This window comes from Callithrix jacchus, chromosome 19 (assembly GCF_049354715.1).
Source record: "Callithrix jacchus isolate 240 chromosome 19, calJac240_pri, whole genome shotgun sequence".
In the NCBI taxonomy this organism is placed as follows: Eukaryota; Metazoa; Chordata; class Mammalia; order Primates; family Cebidae; genus Callithrix; species Callithrix jacchus.
Genome location: NC_133520.1, coordinates 39,742,180 through 39,759,801, shown reverse-complemented (window position 1 = coordinate 39,759,801; position 17,622 = coordinate 39,742,180). Strand labels below are relative to the sequence as shown.

At 40.6% G+C, this 17,622-nt stretch overlaps 2 protein-coding genes across 12 annotated transcripts in view; both read right to left on the bottom strand.

Annotated features, from left to right (window-relative positions):
- Window positions 1-17,622, bottom strand: part of SMYD3 (SET and MYND domain containing 3) — an 839,170-nt gene that overhangs the window by 780,898 nt on the left and 40,650 nt on the right. The window lies entirely within an intron of this gene.
- On the bottom strand, window positions 14,342-16,523 carry LOC103789377 (gap junction alpha-1 protein-like). The gene is given in 3 exon segments (XM_008985796.5): window positions 14,342-15,721; window positions 15,724-15,923; window positions 15,925-16,523. Coding segments are annotated over 3 exon segments (1,143 nt in total). The 5' UTR covers window positions 16,383-16,523; the 3' UTR covers window positions 14,342-15,236.

Below are 17,622 nucleotides of genomic sequence, written 5' to 3'. Positions count from 1 at the left end.
CCAGGAACACGTGCTATGAAAGTGTGTTGAATTAATACTTTTGCAAGTAATGATTATAACATAAACACATGCATTCTATGTGTATTCATCTGACCCAGGAGGTTAAACAAAGCCACTAGAAATACTGAATTTTAGAATGGGATATTAATACGGTTTGGCTCTGTGTCCCCACCCAAATCTCAAATTGCAATCCCCATATGTTGAGGGAGGGGCCTGATGGAAAGGGTGACTGAATCATGGGGGCAGACTTTCCCCTTGCTGTGCTTGTGACAGAGTTCTCACAGATTTTGTCATTTAAAGGTGTGTAGCACTCCCCCTCACTCTCTCCTGCTCTGCCATGGTAAGACCCCGCTTCCTCTTCCCCCTCCTGTTTCCTGAGACCTCCCAGTCATGCTTCCTGTACAGCCTGTGGAACTGTGAGTCAATTAAACTTATTTTCTTCATAAATTACCCAGTCTCACATAGGTTTTTACGGCAGTATCAGAACAGACATCTCATCTAAAACCAGTGACTTGAAACCTCTAATGCACGGCATATAGTAAATATCAAAAGACTAACTTATTCTACCACATGTAAGTCACATACAGTATTAAAGCCTGGAACAAAAATATAAAACAATCAGGAACTTTGGAAATAAACTGCCATGTGGACTGAAGATTCTTCTGTCATTTTTCTGCAGAGGAAACCATTCTGCAGCCAAAAAAAAACAAAAGCCACAAACAAAGAAGCAGAGATAAAAAAAACACAAGATAACATGCTTAGGCTCTTGAAGGCTTTCCAGTTCCTGGTTTCACTCCCTTCCAATATCACAAGTCACACCCCTACCCTTGATTTCTGTGAGATACCCTGAATCCTTGTAATATGTTCTTCTTTGCTTCAGCTAACACTGGATTCTATTACCTGCAAACAAAAGAATTTCATACCAAGCGTAAGTATCAGAGTGCTTCACCTCCACTGCTTTTATTATATCCAAGAACTTCATTGCCAAAAACCCCCATTCCTTTTTATTACTCCAATTTCATTTCTTACTCCTCCTTCCAATCACCAATTCATTCAATTAATATCTACTAAGCACCCGCTCTAGCACTTAGTATCAGAAAGATGAATATGTCATGGTCTCTGCACTCAAGCTTGGTCTAGTGCAGAGACCATGTTTTTTCAAACTGTGGTTTGTTTTTTTTTTTTTTGGGGGGGGAGCATTATTTATTTATTATTGCATTTTAGGTTTTGGGGTACATGTGAAGAACATGCAAGATAGTTGCATAGGTACACACGTGGCAGTGTGATTTGCTGCCTTCCTCCCCTTCACCTATACCCGGCATTTCTCCCCATGCTATCTCTCCCCAACTCCCCACCCCACACTGTCCCTCCCCTATTCCCCCCAACAGACCCCAGTGTGTAGTGCTCCCCTCCCTGTGTCCATGTGTTCTCATTGTTCATCACCTGCCTATGAGTGAGAACATGCAGTATTTCATTTTCTGCTCTTGTGTCAGTTTGCTGAGAATGATGGTCTCCGGGTTCATCCATGTCCATACAAAGGACACGAACTCATCATTTTTGATTGCTGCATAATATTCCATGGTGTATATGTGCCACATTTTCCCTGTCCAGTCTATCGTCGATGGGCATTTGGGTTGATTCCAGGTCTTTGCTATTGTAAACAGTGCTGCAATGAACATTTGTGTGCATGTGTCCTTATAGTAGAACGATTTATAATCCTTCAGATATATACCCAGTAATGGGATTGCTGGGTCAAATGGAATTTCTATTTCTAGGTCCTTGAGGAATCGCCACACTGTCTTCCACAATGGTTGAACTAATTTACACTCCCACCAGCAGTGTAAAAGTGTTCCTATTTCTCCACATCCTCTCCAGCATCTGTTGTCTCCAGATTTTTTAATGATCACCATTCTAACTGGCGTGAGATGGTATCTCAAGGAGTTTTGATTTGCATTTCTCTAATGACCAGTGATGATGAGCATTTTTTCATATGTTTGTTGGCCTCATGTATGTCTTCTTTTGTAAAGTGTCTGTTCATGTCCTTTGCCCATTTTTGAATGGGCTTGTTTTTTTCTTGTAAATCTGTTTGAGTTCTTTGTAAATTCTGGATATCAGCCCTTTGTCAGATGGGTAAACTGCAAAAATTTTTTCCCATTCTGTTGGTTGCTGATTCACTCTAGTGACTGTTTCTTTTGCCGTGCAGAAGCTGTGGAGTTTAATTAAGTCCCATTTGTCTATTTTGGCTTTTGTTGCCAATGCTTTTGGTGTTTTGGTCATGAAGTCCTTGCCTACTCCTATGTCCTGAATGGTTTTGCCTAGATTTTCTTCTAGGGTTTTTATGGTGCCAGGTCTTATGTTTAAGTCTTAAATCCATCTGGAGTAAGTTTTAGTGTAAGGTGTCAGGAAGGGGTCCAGTTTCTGCTTTCTGCACATGGCTAGCCAGTTTTCCCAACACCATTTATTAAACAGGGAATCCTTTCCCCATTGCTTGTTTTTATCAGGTTTATCAAAGATGTATGGTTGTAGATATGTTGTGTTGCCTCTGAGGCCTCTGTTCTATTCCATTGGTCTATATCTCTGTTTTGGTACCAGTACCATGCTGTTTTGATTACTGCAGCCTTGTATTATAGTTTGAAGTCCAGTAGTGTGATGCCTCCCACTGTGTTCTTTTTACTTAGAATTGCCTTGGCTATGTGGGCTCTCTTTTGGTTCCATATGAAGTTTAAGGTAGTTTTTTCTAGTTCTGTGAAGAAGGTCATTGGTAGCTTGATGGGAATAGCATTGAATCTGTAAATTACTTTGGGCAGTATGGCCATTTTCACAATATTGATTCTTCCTAACCATAAACATGGAATGTTTCTCCATCTGTTTGTGTCCTCTCTTATTTCATTGAGCCGCGGTTTGTAGTTATCCTTGAAGAGGTCCTTTACATTCCTTGTTAGTTGTATTCCTAGGTATTTTATTCTATTTGTGGCAATTGTGAATGGCAATTTGTTCTTGATTTGGCTCTCTTTAAGTCTGTTATTGGTGTATAGGAATGCTTGTGATTTTTGCACATTCATCTGTGTGATTTCCCATGCGGAGACCCACTGCACTGGCTGGAACGACGGCACTGGCCGGGAATCTCCTGGCCAGCTTAAAAAGGCAACCAGACCAGTGTATTTTGTATGGAGAGCCACCACACCAGCTAAAACAGCCAGGCTGGCCAAAACAGCTGCACTGGTAACCCGTAGGGCTCCTCCACCTAGGAATCTCCTGGTCTGTGGGCAATAAAGATCCATCTGGAAATGCGGCGTCCACTCACCCTCTGTGCTTTCACTGGGAGCTGCAATCCTGAGCTGCTCCTAAAAGGGCCATCTTGGATCTTCCCTGGTCGAGTGGCAGCTGCACCGCATTGCCAAGGGGCTGCAGAGGGATGGAGTCTGTGGTACTGGCGGTGCCAGAGGGCAATGGAAAGGCTTCAAAAGTTGAAATTCTTAGTTCTAGGGTCCAGAAGTCCAAGATAAGGGTTTTGGCAGAGCCGGTTTCTTCTACAGCCTCTTTCCTTTTAGATGGTGGTCTTTCCCCTGTGTCTTCACATAGTCTTCATTCTCTATGCTCACATTTCCTCCTGGAAGCCAGGTACGTTGAGTGTGGCATCTCCTGCCCTCTTTTTCCTCATCACCACTTGTGCCAGCTATCACATCAGCCTCCCCAAACTGTGGATCTTGATCAATTTGTAAAATCAATTTAGTGGGTCCTGAGAAGTACTTTTTAATATTTGAAATATAAGAAAATTAAAACGGTACATCATAAGAAACATGGTTAAATATTATTTTCTATAGTTTTTGTTTCAGTTACATGGGTGTTTATACTGAAGAGCAATATAGTATGTATATCTCACTGTGGGTCATGAAGAAAGAATTTGAAAAATACCAGTAGGTTCCTATTTCCTAATAATCTCAACAAATGCCAAGGAAGAAGTCAACCAAAAGCTCTGCCTTAGAAAATCCTTTAGTGCTTTAATTAACAAAAAATAATTTCAGTTGGTGTATTCCCAGTTTATGCTGATTTTATAAGTACTTGACAACAGTTGTTGGTTTGCCTCAAGTAGATTAAACATTTCATCTTGTTTACAATTTTAATTAGCTAAACAAATCCTTTTCTCTTTGCCTTGAACAGTACAAAGAAACTTCAAACCAGCATGTCAGAATTATTATAAACTCCTAATTAGCTAAGTACAAATTTAGTACATTTCTACCACACTTACAATGAATGCTGACTGAGCTAAATAAACCTCAGTCATCATAAGGGTACCTATCAGCCACAAGGGTACAAGCCATGACAAGTTAGCCTGAAGAAAAGACCACGAGGCAGAAAACAGCTGTACTCAAACATTATTAAAGGCATACAATGACTCTAAATTGTTTAAGGTAACTTCTCAAAAACCTAAGTTAAACAGAATGTAAAAATACATGAAATAAGAGTTGGGCATCTGGTAGTATTTCTTGTGTAAGAATCTGATTTTGTTTCAAAGAAAATTCATTCATTCACAAACGTCTTTCTTCTTAAACACAGGAAAAGTACCGCTATTAGTTGGTTTTCGCAGCGCCACATACTTCTGGCATACCTGTGTTCAGCATTCATTCGTATTTATTCTAAATTAATTGATTGTCTGCCTAATTCTAGAGATGTAAAGATGAAGGCACTCACAGTTTAGAAAAGGAATAAACATATAAACCTAAATGCAATTTAATTTTCAAAGTGCAACACAGAGTAGGGTGCCAATCTAATCCAGTGTGGGAGGGAGGGCAAGGAAGGCTTCCACAAAAGAGTGGAATCTAAAACAAAGGGGAGGAGGCATCCAGGTTAAGGTCCGGTTTCTGAACACCTTTACCTTGATGGAGGTGTGGAAAGCCTAGCATCCTGAGTTACAGGCATGGCAGGAAGAATTCGCCTGCTGGGTCTAGGGACTTCTCCCGCAGATGCTGCAGGACCCCAGGCCTAGAGGCCTGAAGAACTATGCTCCACAGCGATAACCCCCATCCTCGGGCCTGCCTCTCCCACAACCCCATGGGAGCCTGGCCTCAAGTCATAGGCCCTATCTGTGCCACTGTGTCCACTGGGAATTGTACACCTGGGCAATGGAAGGGGCACACAGACCCCGCCACCCACAAAACTGCATCTCAGACCACTCCATCTTTGGGACCCATTGACCCAGAGGCTTGGAGAGCAGGAGAATCACCTTCAGGCCATTTGGTGTAGCTGAAACAAACTCAGCCTGGAGCTGAGAGAAGGGTCAGAACTGGAAGGCTACACAAACACACTAAGGATTTTGGACTTTATGTTGTAAGAGAAGTCGGGATCCAGAGAAATCTTAGATATCTCACTCTATCAGCTAACATAAAAACAGATTCGTAAATAAGAAAGAAATGAGCATTAAGAAACATTTTAGGCCAAAACGAGATACATGTTACATAGTTTGCAAGTAAACAAAGCAACAAAATACATTTTAATTGAGTAGAAAAAAAAAGAACAAATCGGTAGGGGACAGCAAAATCACATTTAAGAGGCAGGGATGACATCCAGGTGAGAAACTGGGGGCCTGAACTGTTTAGTTGGCATGGAAAAGAAAATGTAAGAAAAACTTGGTGATATAGGAAGAAAACGAAATGAACTTGTTGAATGACTGCAATGAGCGTTGACAAAAGGAAAAAGTCAAGGAGTGGTTCAAGATGAGGCAGAGAGGGACATGTAGGCATGGTAACACTCTGAAGCCCTAAACTAAGTGAGAACAGTAGCTAGGAGGGGAACAAAAATGAGAATACCAGGTGACAAATTAGGAGACTAAGAAAGAAATTCAGGCAAGAGGTTATGGTATGATAGTTTCAACTAGGATGATGCTGTATGTGAGAAACATTCTACTGCTGAAATCAACAGGCTTTGCAGTTTTTAGGCTAACAGGTCAGAGAGAGGAAAAAAAGATGTCAAGGATACTTTCCAGGTTTCTCACAAGGACGAAACAGTGGTACCAATTACTGAAATAAGGAAGGTGGGAAAGAAGTAAATTTAAGAATGAAGATTGGAAACACTGCTTTAAACATGTTGAATTTCCAGCTCCTCTGAAATATCCAAGTTGAAATATCAACTAGACAGTTAAATACAAGAATGTGGAATTCAAAAGGAAGGTCTATTTAGATTGAAATATAATTTCTAGAATAACTATTACATAAGTAATTGCAACTCTGTATGACAAGAGGAGGAGTATGGACCGAAAAGATGGCCTTTTCAGGCCTGTTTAGACCTGTTTCTAAACAGGTCTAAAATCTAAACTTTAGACGCCAGGGGAGGATGAGCCTGCAAAGGAAGCTGGAGTCTTCGATTATAAACAAAGCTTTTGAGAAATGTGGTTATGAAGAAGAGGAGATGATACAGTAGCCTTAAGAAGTGTAAGGCAAAAAGAGACAGTGCTGTTTGTTTTCTTTTTGAGGGAAGACAATATAGCATATTTAAGAGCTGATGGGAATGTATCAGGAGAGAGAGAAAAAGGTTTAAAGATAGACAAGAAAACGCCTGGTGCAGTGGCTTACTCATGCAGTCCTAACATTTTAGGAGGCCAAGGTGGGTGAATCACTTGAGCTCAGAAGTTCAAGGCAAACCTAGGCAACATGGCAAAACCCCAACTCTACTGAAAATTTTTAAAAAATTAGCCAGGGGTGGTGGCATGTGTCTGCGATCCCAGCTGCTCAAGAGGCTGAGGTGGAAGGCTCACTTCACCCAGGAGGCGGAGGCTGCTGTAAGCCGTGACTGCTCCACTGCACTCCAGCCTTGGTGATAGAGCCAGAACCTGTCTCAAAAAAAAAAGGTACACGAGAAAGAGAGAAAATATTCAATAGCATAAATTTCCAAGAAGACCAAAATATATGTGATCCATGACCCATGTGACGGGTTTAGCCCCTCCTTTCAAGATGGTATCTAGCTAAACAACCGTTTGTGTGTCTTGAGGACAGTGTTGAGGAAGCAGTCTTGGAGCCACATAACATCCTCTAAATTCTCAGTTTTCTGACTCACTGTGTTAAGATTAGTCTGGACTTACCCTGAAATTGTTAGCCACTGAAGTGCACTGGTCCTGCGTGGTCTTTTCTTCCCCCCATGTATCTGTTAATGTTTATTTATTAGTACTGGCATCTTCCTTTGTTCTCTATGTTAAAGCAAAGAAAGAAGAGGGTTTTGCCATATAATCTGATTTTAACTTGACTTGGGAAAATGAAGACTATCATTTAATATATCTTCTTGCTTTAAGAAATAAATGCCTTGTGTTTACAACTAATTGATCACAACCAGCTATGGATTTCTTTGTTCCTTTCACTCCTACTGTTTTACTTGGCAAGAAAAAAGAAAGACATTCCTTGAAAATGAGGAATACGAACTGCAGCGATAAAATATAAATCAAACATAAGCATCTCAACTAAACCTCTTTTTTCGTTTTCTAGATGCTACTATCCTTCAGATGGTAATTAAGAAAAGACAGAAAAATGCCTAAACACCAAGTGATATTTTCTTGTCAAAATCTGTTTCATCAGACTCAGTGGATATGGCAGGAGATGGTATTCTACCAAATAATTCAGATTCTCTTTCTAAAGACTTGAATTGTTTCAGAAAAAATAAAGTAATTCACAAATCAGTAGTAATAATGCACTTGGTAAGAGTAACTACGAGCTGCCATCACTCTGTAAATGAACAAAACGTAGCAGCATCTACTTCTAAAACTGTACCAAATGCATCACTAATAACTCCTCGATGATATGGGGAATCAACAGTGATAATAAACATAAATTAACAAAGGAAGTTCAAAAGTTCAGAAGAAGTATTAAAAGAACACCTATCAGAGGCAGGCACAGTGGCTCATGCCTATAATCCCAACACTTTGGGAGGCCAATGCAGGGGAATTGCTTGTGCCCAGGAGTATCAAACCAGCACCAACCTGGGCAACATAGTGAAACCACAGCTCTACAAAAAATTAAAAAATCATCTGTATGGTTAAAAAATGAATTTTTAAAAAAAGATGTCAGCAAGGATGCAGAGAAAAGGGAACACTTGAACATTGTTTTTTTGTTTGTTGGTTTTTCATTTTTTTGAGACAATCTTGCTCTGTTTCTCAAGCTGGAGTGCAGTGGCACGATCTCAGCTCACTGCAACCTTGCCTCCTGGGTTCAAGCAATTCTCATGCTTCTGCCTACTGAGTAGCTGGGATTACAGATGAGCAGCACAACACCCAGCTAATTTGTCTATTTTTAGAAGAGATGGGGCTTTGCTACATTAGCCAGGTGGGTTTCAAACTCCTGGCCTCATGTGATCCAGTTGCCTCAGCCTCTGAAAGTGGTGGGATTAGAGGCTGAGCCTCTGCTCCAGGCCAGTTATACACTGCTGGTGGTAATGTAAATAAGGTCAACCATTGTGGAAAAAAATGTGGTGATTCCTCACAGACCTAAAAACAGAACTATCATTCAACCCAGCAATCCCATTACTTGGTATATGTTCAAGGGAATATAAATCATTCTAACCTAAAGACACATGCACATGTATGTTCACTGTAGCACTATTCATAACAGCAAAGACATAGAATCAACCTAAATGCCCATCAATGGTAGAATGCATAAAGAAAATGTGGTACATATATGCCATGGAATACTATGCAGCTCTAAAATGAACAAAATCATGTCCTGTGCAGGAACATGGATGGAGCTGGAGGCCATCATCCGTAGCAAACTAACACAGGAACAGAAAAACAAATACTGCATGTTCTTGCTTAAAGGGGGAGCTAGATGTCAAGAACACATGGACACAGGGAGTGGAACAACAGACACTGGGGCCTACTTGAGGATGGAGGATGGGAGGAGGGAGAGGAGCAGAAAAAATAACTGTTGGGTACTAGACTTATACGTGGGTGACAAAGTATATAACAAACCCACATGACATAAGTGTACCTATATAAAAACCTGCACATGTACCCCTGAACCTAAAATAAAAATGTTTTAAATAAAAATTAGTTGGGCATGGTGGCACATGCCTATAGCTGCAGATACTCAGGAGGCTGATGGGGGAGGATCAATTGAGCCAGGGAAATCAAGGCAGGACAGACACATCATTTGACAAAATTAGGTTTTCAGATACTTTAGGATGCTACCTGTTTGGCTTGAACAACCCAACATAATTATAAGGGAAATAATAAAAATATAAGAGCAGAAATAAATGAAATGGAGACTAGAAAAACAATACAAAAGATCAATGAAACAAAGAGCTGGTTTTTTAAAAAACATAAAATTGACAAACCTTTAGCTAGAATAAGAAAAAAAGAGGGAAGACTCAAATCAATAAAATCAGAGATTTTAACTTAAAGCCTTTAGCTAGATTTAAACCTTTAGCTGGAATCAAAAAAAAAAGAGGGAAGACTCGAATCAATAAAATCAGAGATGAAAAAGGAGACGTTACAACTGAAATACAAAGGATCGTAATATTATGAACAACTACAGGTCAACCAACTCAATAACCTAGAAAAAAGAGATAAATTCCTAGACACATACAATCCAAAAGTCTTCCATCAAAGAAAAGCCCAGGACCTGATGGCTTCACTGCTGAACTCTATAAAACGATTAAATAACTAATACCAAGTCCTCTCAAACTATTCCAAAAAATGGAAGAAGAGGGAATACTTCCAAACTCATTCAACAAAGCCAGCATTACTCTGATAGCAAAACCAAACAAACACAACAAAAGAAGAAAATTACAGACCAATATCCCTGATTAACATAGAGGCAAAAATCCTCAACAAAATATTTGTAAACCAAATTCAACAGCCCATCAAAAAGATCATACAACAGTACTTGCAGAGGCCAAGGTGGGCAGATTGCTTGAGCCTTCATAACCAGCCTGGGCAACATGGCAAAACCCCTACTAAAATTACAAAAATTAGCCAGGCATGGTGGTACATGCCTATAGTCCCAGCTACTCAGAAGGCTGAGGTGGGAGGATCACTTAAGCTCAGGAGGTGGAAACTGCAGTGAGCCACATAATCCCATCACTGCACTCCAGCCTGGGCAACAGAGTGAGACCCTGTCTCAAAAAAAAATAAAGAAAAAACAAAAGATCATTCATCATTATGGAGTGGGATTCATCCCAAGGAATGCCAGGATGGTTTAACATAAGAAATCAATTAACAGAATGAAAGACAAAACATATATGATAATTTCTATAGATGCAGAAAACGGCATTCAACAAAATTCAATATGCCTTTTAAAAAAATTTATGGCCAGGCACAGCGGCTCACTCTTCTAATCCCAGCACTTTGGGAGGCTGAGATGGGTGGAACACCTGAGGTCAGGAGTTCAAGACCAGCCTGATCAACATGGAGAAACCCCGTTTCTACTAAAAATACAAAATTAGCCAGGCATGGTGGGGCCTGCCTATAATCCCAGCTACTCGGGAAGCTGAGGCAGGAGAATCACTTGAACCTGGGAGTTGAAGGTTGCAGTGAGCCGAGATCGCACCATTGCACTCTAGCCTGGGCAACAAGAGCTAAACTCCGTCTAAAAAAAAAATTTACAGTTTAGGCATGATGGCTCACGTCTGTAATCCCAGCACTTTGGGAGGTTGAGGCGGGCATATTGCTTTAGCTCAGAAGTTCAAGACCAGCCTGGACAACATGGCAAAACCCCATCTCTACAAAGTATACAAAAATTAGCCAGGCGTGGGGGCACATGCCTGTAACCCCAGCTACTCGAGAGGCTGAGGCAGGAGACTTGCTTGAACCCGGGAGGCGGAGACTGCAGTGAGCAGAGATTGTGCCACTGCATTCTAGCCTGGCGACAGAGCAAGACTCCGTTTCAAAAATAAATAAATAAAGGAAAAGGTAAATCTCCTCCTTAGAAGAAAATAAAGATATAAATGTGGAGGGGACCATAGTGATTCAAGCAAGAACCAATCAGGAATAAATGTTAATTCTCTGGAGAAAAAAAACTGATGAGGAATAGATATTTGCATGGTCTCCACATATCTCCCCGAAGACTGTCTTATTAGTTACAAGGAGAAAAATAGGAACTACCCACTCCAGGCTGTATCTTAACCAGGTGATTAAAACTTCGCCAACCAGGAACAGATGGACATTGTGTGTTTCCCGGTGAGATATCCTGAGAATGACACAATCTCACTATCACACATATACTACATAAACAATGTCTTATGTAATACTCTGGCTGGGGTTGAAAAATTCAAGTCTATGAGGAATCATCAGACAAACCTAACTTAGGGTATTTATTCTATAAAATAACAGGCTTGCATTCTTCAAAAATATTAATATCATAAAAGATGAGAAAAGACTGAGGAACTACTCCAGATTAATGGAGACTAAAAAGACATGACAACTACATATATTAACAATATATAAGCCAGTGCAGCCAGGTGCAGTGGCTCATGCCTGTAATCTCAGCACTTTGGGAGGTCGAGGATCACCTGAGGTCAGGTCCAGCCTGACCAACATGTCAAAACCCCATCTCTACTAAACATACAAAAAAATTAGCTAGTCGTGGTGGCGCACACGGGTAATCCCAGCTACTCAGGAGGCTGAGGCAGGACAATTGCTTGAACTTGGAAGGTGGAGGCTGCAGTAAGCCGAGATCACACCACTGCATTCCAGTCTAGGAGACAGAGCACAACTCTATCTCGAAAAAAAAAAAAAAAAAAATATATATATATATATATGTACACACACACATATAGTGCATATGTATGTATATGTACATATACATACATACACACACACACACACACACACAATCCTACACTAGATCTTGGACTAGGAAAAAAATGAAACAACATTATTACAACATTGACAAAATGGAAAAATGAATTAGAGGTCAAAAGTATTAACGTGAATGTTAAATATTTTGGATTTGACTAAGTGTAGAATGGTTATATAAGAGAATATCCTTGTTCTTAGGAAAGACACACTAAAGTAGTAAGTAAAGAGACATTAGGTATGCAGCCTACTCTCAAAAAGTTGTGAAAAATAAATGATATTTATGTATGTGTGTTGTGGGGGGGGCTGTATATAGATAGAGAGGAAATAAATATGATAAAGCCAATGGAGCAAATGTTAAAATTTGTTGTACTTAGATAAAGAGCATATAAGAGTTCTCTGTACTAGTCTTCCAACTTTCCTGTAATTTTAAAATTATCCCAAAAGAAAGCTTTGTAAAAGCAGACTGACCAATTTTAAAAGATAACTTTAGGGTCTTGATGTTCCCCAGGCAGGAGTATGGTTGTGTGATCACAGCTCACTGCAGCCTCAAACTCCTTGGCTGAAGCGATCCTCCTGCCTAAGCCTCCCAAGTAGCTGGGACTACAGGCACATGCCACTACTCCCAGCTAATTCTCTTTTTTGTAGATACATGGTCTTGCCATGTTGCCCAGGCTGATCTCAAAATCCTGGTGTCAACTGATTTCCCACCCTTGGCCTCCCAAAGTGCTGGGATTACAGATGTGAGCCACCAAGCCTGGCCCCATATTTTAAAATAAGACTACATCTACATGTCATCTTTAATTTCAACCATATAAGCAAGCTAACAAAATAAACTTTCCAATGAAGAAGATCTAAAAATTAATGTGATATACAGCATAGATAAATATTTTATCAGAGGATTAAAACTTCAACTACTATGGTAATTATGCACTGGTGCTCTGCTTACTGTTGCAGTTGGGTCTCATTTTGGGCTCATCAGGGATCCCCTGAGTAAGATTAAAACACTTTATCTCTTATCTATAAACAGATCATTACATTTGCATAGAAAGAAGTTTTATAAAAATGTAGAAAGACTGCTGCTTAACTAGGCTAAAAACTACACAGGTACCAAATTTGGCTCCTAATCTCAGTGGCTTTTAAAAGCTAATTAGCAGGACGCACAACTCAAATATAGAAAGTGAAGGACAATCAGTCCAACTTTGGGGAACAAAAACCTAAAGTAGGTGCTACTTGTGATGTATTATGCTCTGAATAAGTCTATTAAAAGCATGTAAGCATTCAATCAAAATATTTGATTTTAATTTTTCAGTGATTCTGGAGGAAGGATGGAGGGAAGGAAGGAAGGAAAGAAGGAGGGAGGGAGGGAGGGAGGGAAGGAAGGAAGGAAGGAAGGAAGGAAGGAAGGAAGGAAGGAAGGAAGGAAGGAAGGAAGGAAGGAAACCAAAGGTTAAACAGGCAACACTCCAGCACAAGCCACAAAGGGCTTCGGAAAAACAACACTCCTACAAATCCACCCACCTAGCACCCATACAGAAAGTGCCATATGTAATTATTATAACCAGAGGCTTGTGATATTGCGGGGGGCGGGGGGGAATAACAGAAAAGTGACAGGCAGCCCTTTTGGCAATTTAATGAGTAGATATGCTTCTACAATAGCTGGAAGCACCTTTTATTACGTTGTTGGTTTTTTTTTTTTCTTTATACTAAATTAAAACTTTATTGAATAAAGAACACTCTCCAGAACACACAATTTGATGATGGTCTAGGTCTACATTACATGCAATGAAGCTGAACATGACAGTAGTTTAACATGGAATGTCAAACAAATTAGTATAGTATTTTCCATTGTACAAAACTGTTTACGTAGCTGACATGCAAGATGAAAAGTGTCATACTCAGCATTTTCACTAATCATCTCTGATGAATTTTAAAAAAGGCATTTGGAGAAACTGGTAGACATCTTCAGCATACAGTTCAAATAAATTAGTTATATGCGTACTACTGAATCCTCTTTAAACCTCTCTTGCATTCCCAGTAAAATCTTAGTGCAAATATCAAATTTGCTGGTCATGCCAAAAGACTGTCAAACTCATAATAGAATACAAGTTCTGAATTACTGTGTATTAAGAAGGGCAAACCCAAGAATACCAGTTACTGCAAAATTCGTTTAGGCATACTTAATAGTCCACTCTAAGCATTTTTTCTAAGTCTCTCACATTAATGATTAAAGCCTGTTTACAGTACTAAAATTCTATCATTCAAGCATCAATGATTACATTTCAGAAAAAGAAAATCATTCATTTCAGTAATAGCATTATTGCTATATCCTAAAAAAAAAAAAGAGAGAGAGAAAGAATCATAATTAACAAAACGAGTATCCATAATAGGATACATGGGGAAAAACGTTTTAGGGGAAAAAAAGTGTGCTTTACTTGCCACAGCAGGAATTATATAATGTAAACACCATATTGGCCCACACCACAAAAATCCATGAGAAAAGTTCAAATTTGAACACTGTATGTGCATTATTTTCAAATCTGTGTTTGTGAGTTTATACTGTATCTGCTTGTACCAATACATGACAACAAAACACACTCTTCCACACACATACACATACAAGTGATTACTAAACATTAAGCATGGCTTGATTCCCTGACTCTAGCTCAAAAAAGAAAAAAATGTTACATTACATCGCAACTGTCTTAAAAACGTTTACAGAAACCATTAAATGAATGTAAGTAGTAGTGGAGGAATGATGAAAAAGTGATGGTAATGATACGGTGCAAGTGGATGGGAAAAGAATGTAGTAGGTATAATGCTGAAATTTGCAAATGCATGGCAAGTCTTATTCTGTGGGCCTTATCTGAATATGAAACTGATACCAAGAATAAAAAAAAACATATAGTAGCACAAGTCCATTGACACCTGGAGGGTCAGGCCTAGAAAGCTTACCTTCAAAGTGCAAATTTCAACAATGGAATGTTTTAGCAGGGACTTAAGGACAATCCTCTGTCTTTTCCTTGTTGAAAAGACCAAAGGTGTTCAGGAAGTATTTATTCCTGGGTAAAATCATTTCAGTTTCTCGGTAAAACAAAAATATTTAGTCACAATTACCACCCACTCATTCACATACACAGAACCATTCTTAGGGGTGTTTGCGGGGAGAAAAAGCCCTTATCTATGTAACACCTAATGGAACTCTTATTTATAATCTAAGTTCTTTGAATCCACTACTTTAAATAGCAACATGCACCTCTCTTATCCCCTCCCTCTCCACCCATCTACCCCAAACACCCCCAATGAACCTAGGTATTCTAATGTCTTTGTGTTTTCTCAGCCTCATGAGTAAGGCTGTTGAGTACCACCTCCACTGGATCAAAATTAACACCTGGTGCACTTTCTACAGCACCTTTTTTCTTCTCCACAGTTGAGTGGAATCTTGATGCTTTCAAGCCTGTATCTAGATCTCCAGGTCATCAGGCCGAGGTCTGCTGCTGGCACGACTGCTGGCTCTGCTTGAAGGTCGCTGGTCCACAATGGCTAGTGGCTGTAGTTCGTGTCCAGCAGCTAGTTTTTTAGAATTCTGGTTATCATCGGGGAAATCAAAAGGCTGTGCATGGGAGTTAGAGATGGTGCTTCCCGCTTGCCCCATTCGATTTTGTTCTGCACTGTAATTAGCCCAGTTTTGCTCGCTTGCTTGCTTGTTGTAATTGCAGCAAGAAGAATTGTTTCTGTCGCCAGTAACCAGCTTGTACCCAGGAGGAGACATGGGTGAGAGGGCAGCGGTTGGTGAGGAGCAGCCATTGAAATAAGCGTATTTTGGAGACCCACAGTCTTTGGAGGGGCTCAGCGGGCCAGTGGTGGCATGGTAAGGGTCGCTCTTTCCCTTAACTCGATCCTTAACGCCCTTGAAGAAAACATAGAAGAGTTCAATGATATTAAGGCAAGAGACACCAAGGACACCACCAGCATGAAGATGATAAAGATGGTTTTCTCTGTGGGGCGAGAGAGGAAGCAGTCCACCTGATGTGGGCAGGGATCTCTTTTGCAAGTGTAAACAGCACTCAAGCTGAACCCATAGATGTACCACTGGATCAGCAGGAAGGCCACCTCGAAGACAGACTTGAAGAGGACACTGATGATGTAGCCGCAGCAACCCTCCTCGCATCTTCACCTTGCCATGCTCTTCAATACCATACTTGAACTTCTTGATCTGAATCTGCTTCAAGTGCATCTCCACATTGACACCATCAGTTTGGGCAACCTTGAGTTCCTCCTCTTTCTTGTTCAGTTTCTCTTCCTTTCGCATCACATAGAAGACATGAGCCAGGTACAAGAGTGTGGGTACAGACACGAATATGATCTGCAGGACCCAGAAGCGCACACGAGAGATTGGGAAAGACTTATCATAGCAGATGTTTTCACAACCAGGTTGTTGAGTGTTACAACGAAATGCCGACTGCTCATCTCCCCAGGCTGACTCAACCGCTGTCCCCAGTAGCAGGATTCGGAAAATGAAAAGTACTGATAGCCACACCTTCCCTCCAGTGGTGGAGTAGGCTTGGACCTTGTCAAGGAGTTTGCCTAAGGCACTCCAGTCACCCATGTTGCCTGGGCACCACTCTTTTGCTTAAAAGAAGTGAAGTCACGCCAAGTGATTGAACTCCTTGGAGGATGAAGTAAAAGGAAATGGCCAGTTCAGGCACTGAGACCTGTCTATTTAAAGTTTAAAACTCTGCTGCTGTTTGGTACTTTCCTCAGCCTTCCCCCTAATGAAAGACTACGTTGTTGTTTTTTTGTCATTGTTTTTCGCTACACTTGTTAAAATTAGAATTTTATTTTGTTTTTAAGTTTTTAATCAAAGCAATATACACCATACGATTAAAATGTCAGAGGCTGGGCATAGTGGCTCAAGACTGTAATCCCGCACTTAGGGAGGCCAAGGTGAGCAGATCGCTTGAGCCCAGGAGTTCAAGACCAGCCTAGGCAACATACTGAGACCGTCTCTAAAAAAAAAAAACAGAAAAACTTAGCTGGGCATGCTGGCATGTGCCTGTAGTCCCAGCTACTGGGGAGGCTGAGGTGGTAGGATTGCCTAAGCCCAGGAAGTCATGGCTACAGTGAGCCATGACCGCACAACTGCACTACAGCCTGGGTGACAGAGCAAGATCCTATTTCCAAAAAAAAAGTCAAACAGCACAAAAAGCTTCCTTCTGCTCCCCAAGGCAATAATATCTAACCATTTCATTTCAGGGGTCTCTGGCACTTACTCTCAAATTCCTTTTTTTTTTTTTTTTGATGGAGTCTCACTCTGTCACCCAAGCTAGAGTGCAGTGGGGCAATCTTGGCTCACTGCAACCTCTGCCTCCCAGGTTCAAGTGGTTCTCCTGCCTCAGCTTCCCGAATAGCTGAGACTACAGTCACATGCCACCACACCCAGCTGATTTTTATATTTTTAATAGAGACTGGGTTTCACCATGTTGGCCAGGCTGGTCTTGAACTCCTGACCTCAGGTGATCCACCCACCTTGGCCTTCCAAAGCACTGGGATTACAAGTGTAAGCCACTGTGCCTAGCCTCAAATTTCTAAATAATACGTTTTTAGCATTATTTTTCACCTTTAAATATCTATAAGATATTACCCATTAGGACACGATGCTTCAACCAACTTATAATTCCCATAAAAACACCTCTCCTCCACTCTTTTTTTTTTTTTTTTTGAGACGGAGTTTCGCTCTTGTTACCCAGGCTGGAGTGCAATGGCACGATCTCGGCTCACCGCAACCTCCGCCTCCTGGGTTCAGGCAATTCTCCTGCCTCAGCCTCCCGAGTAGCTGGGATTACAGG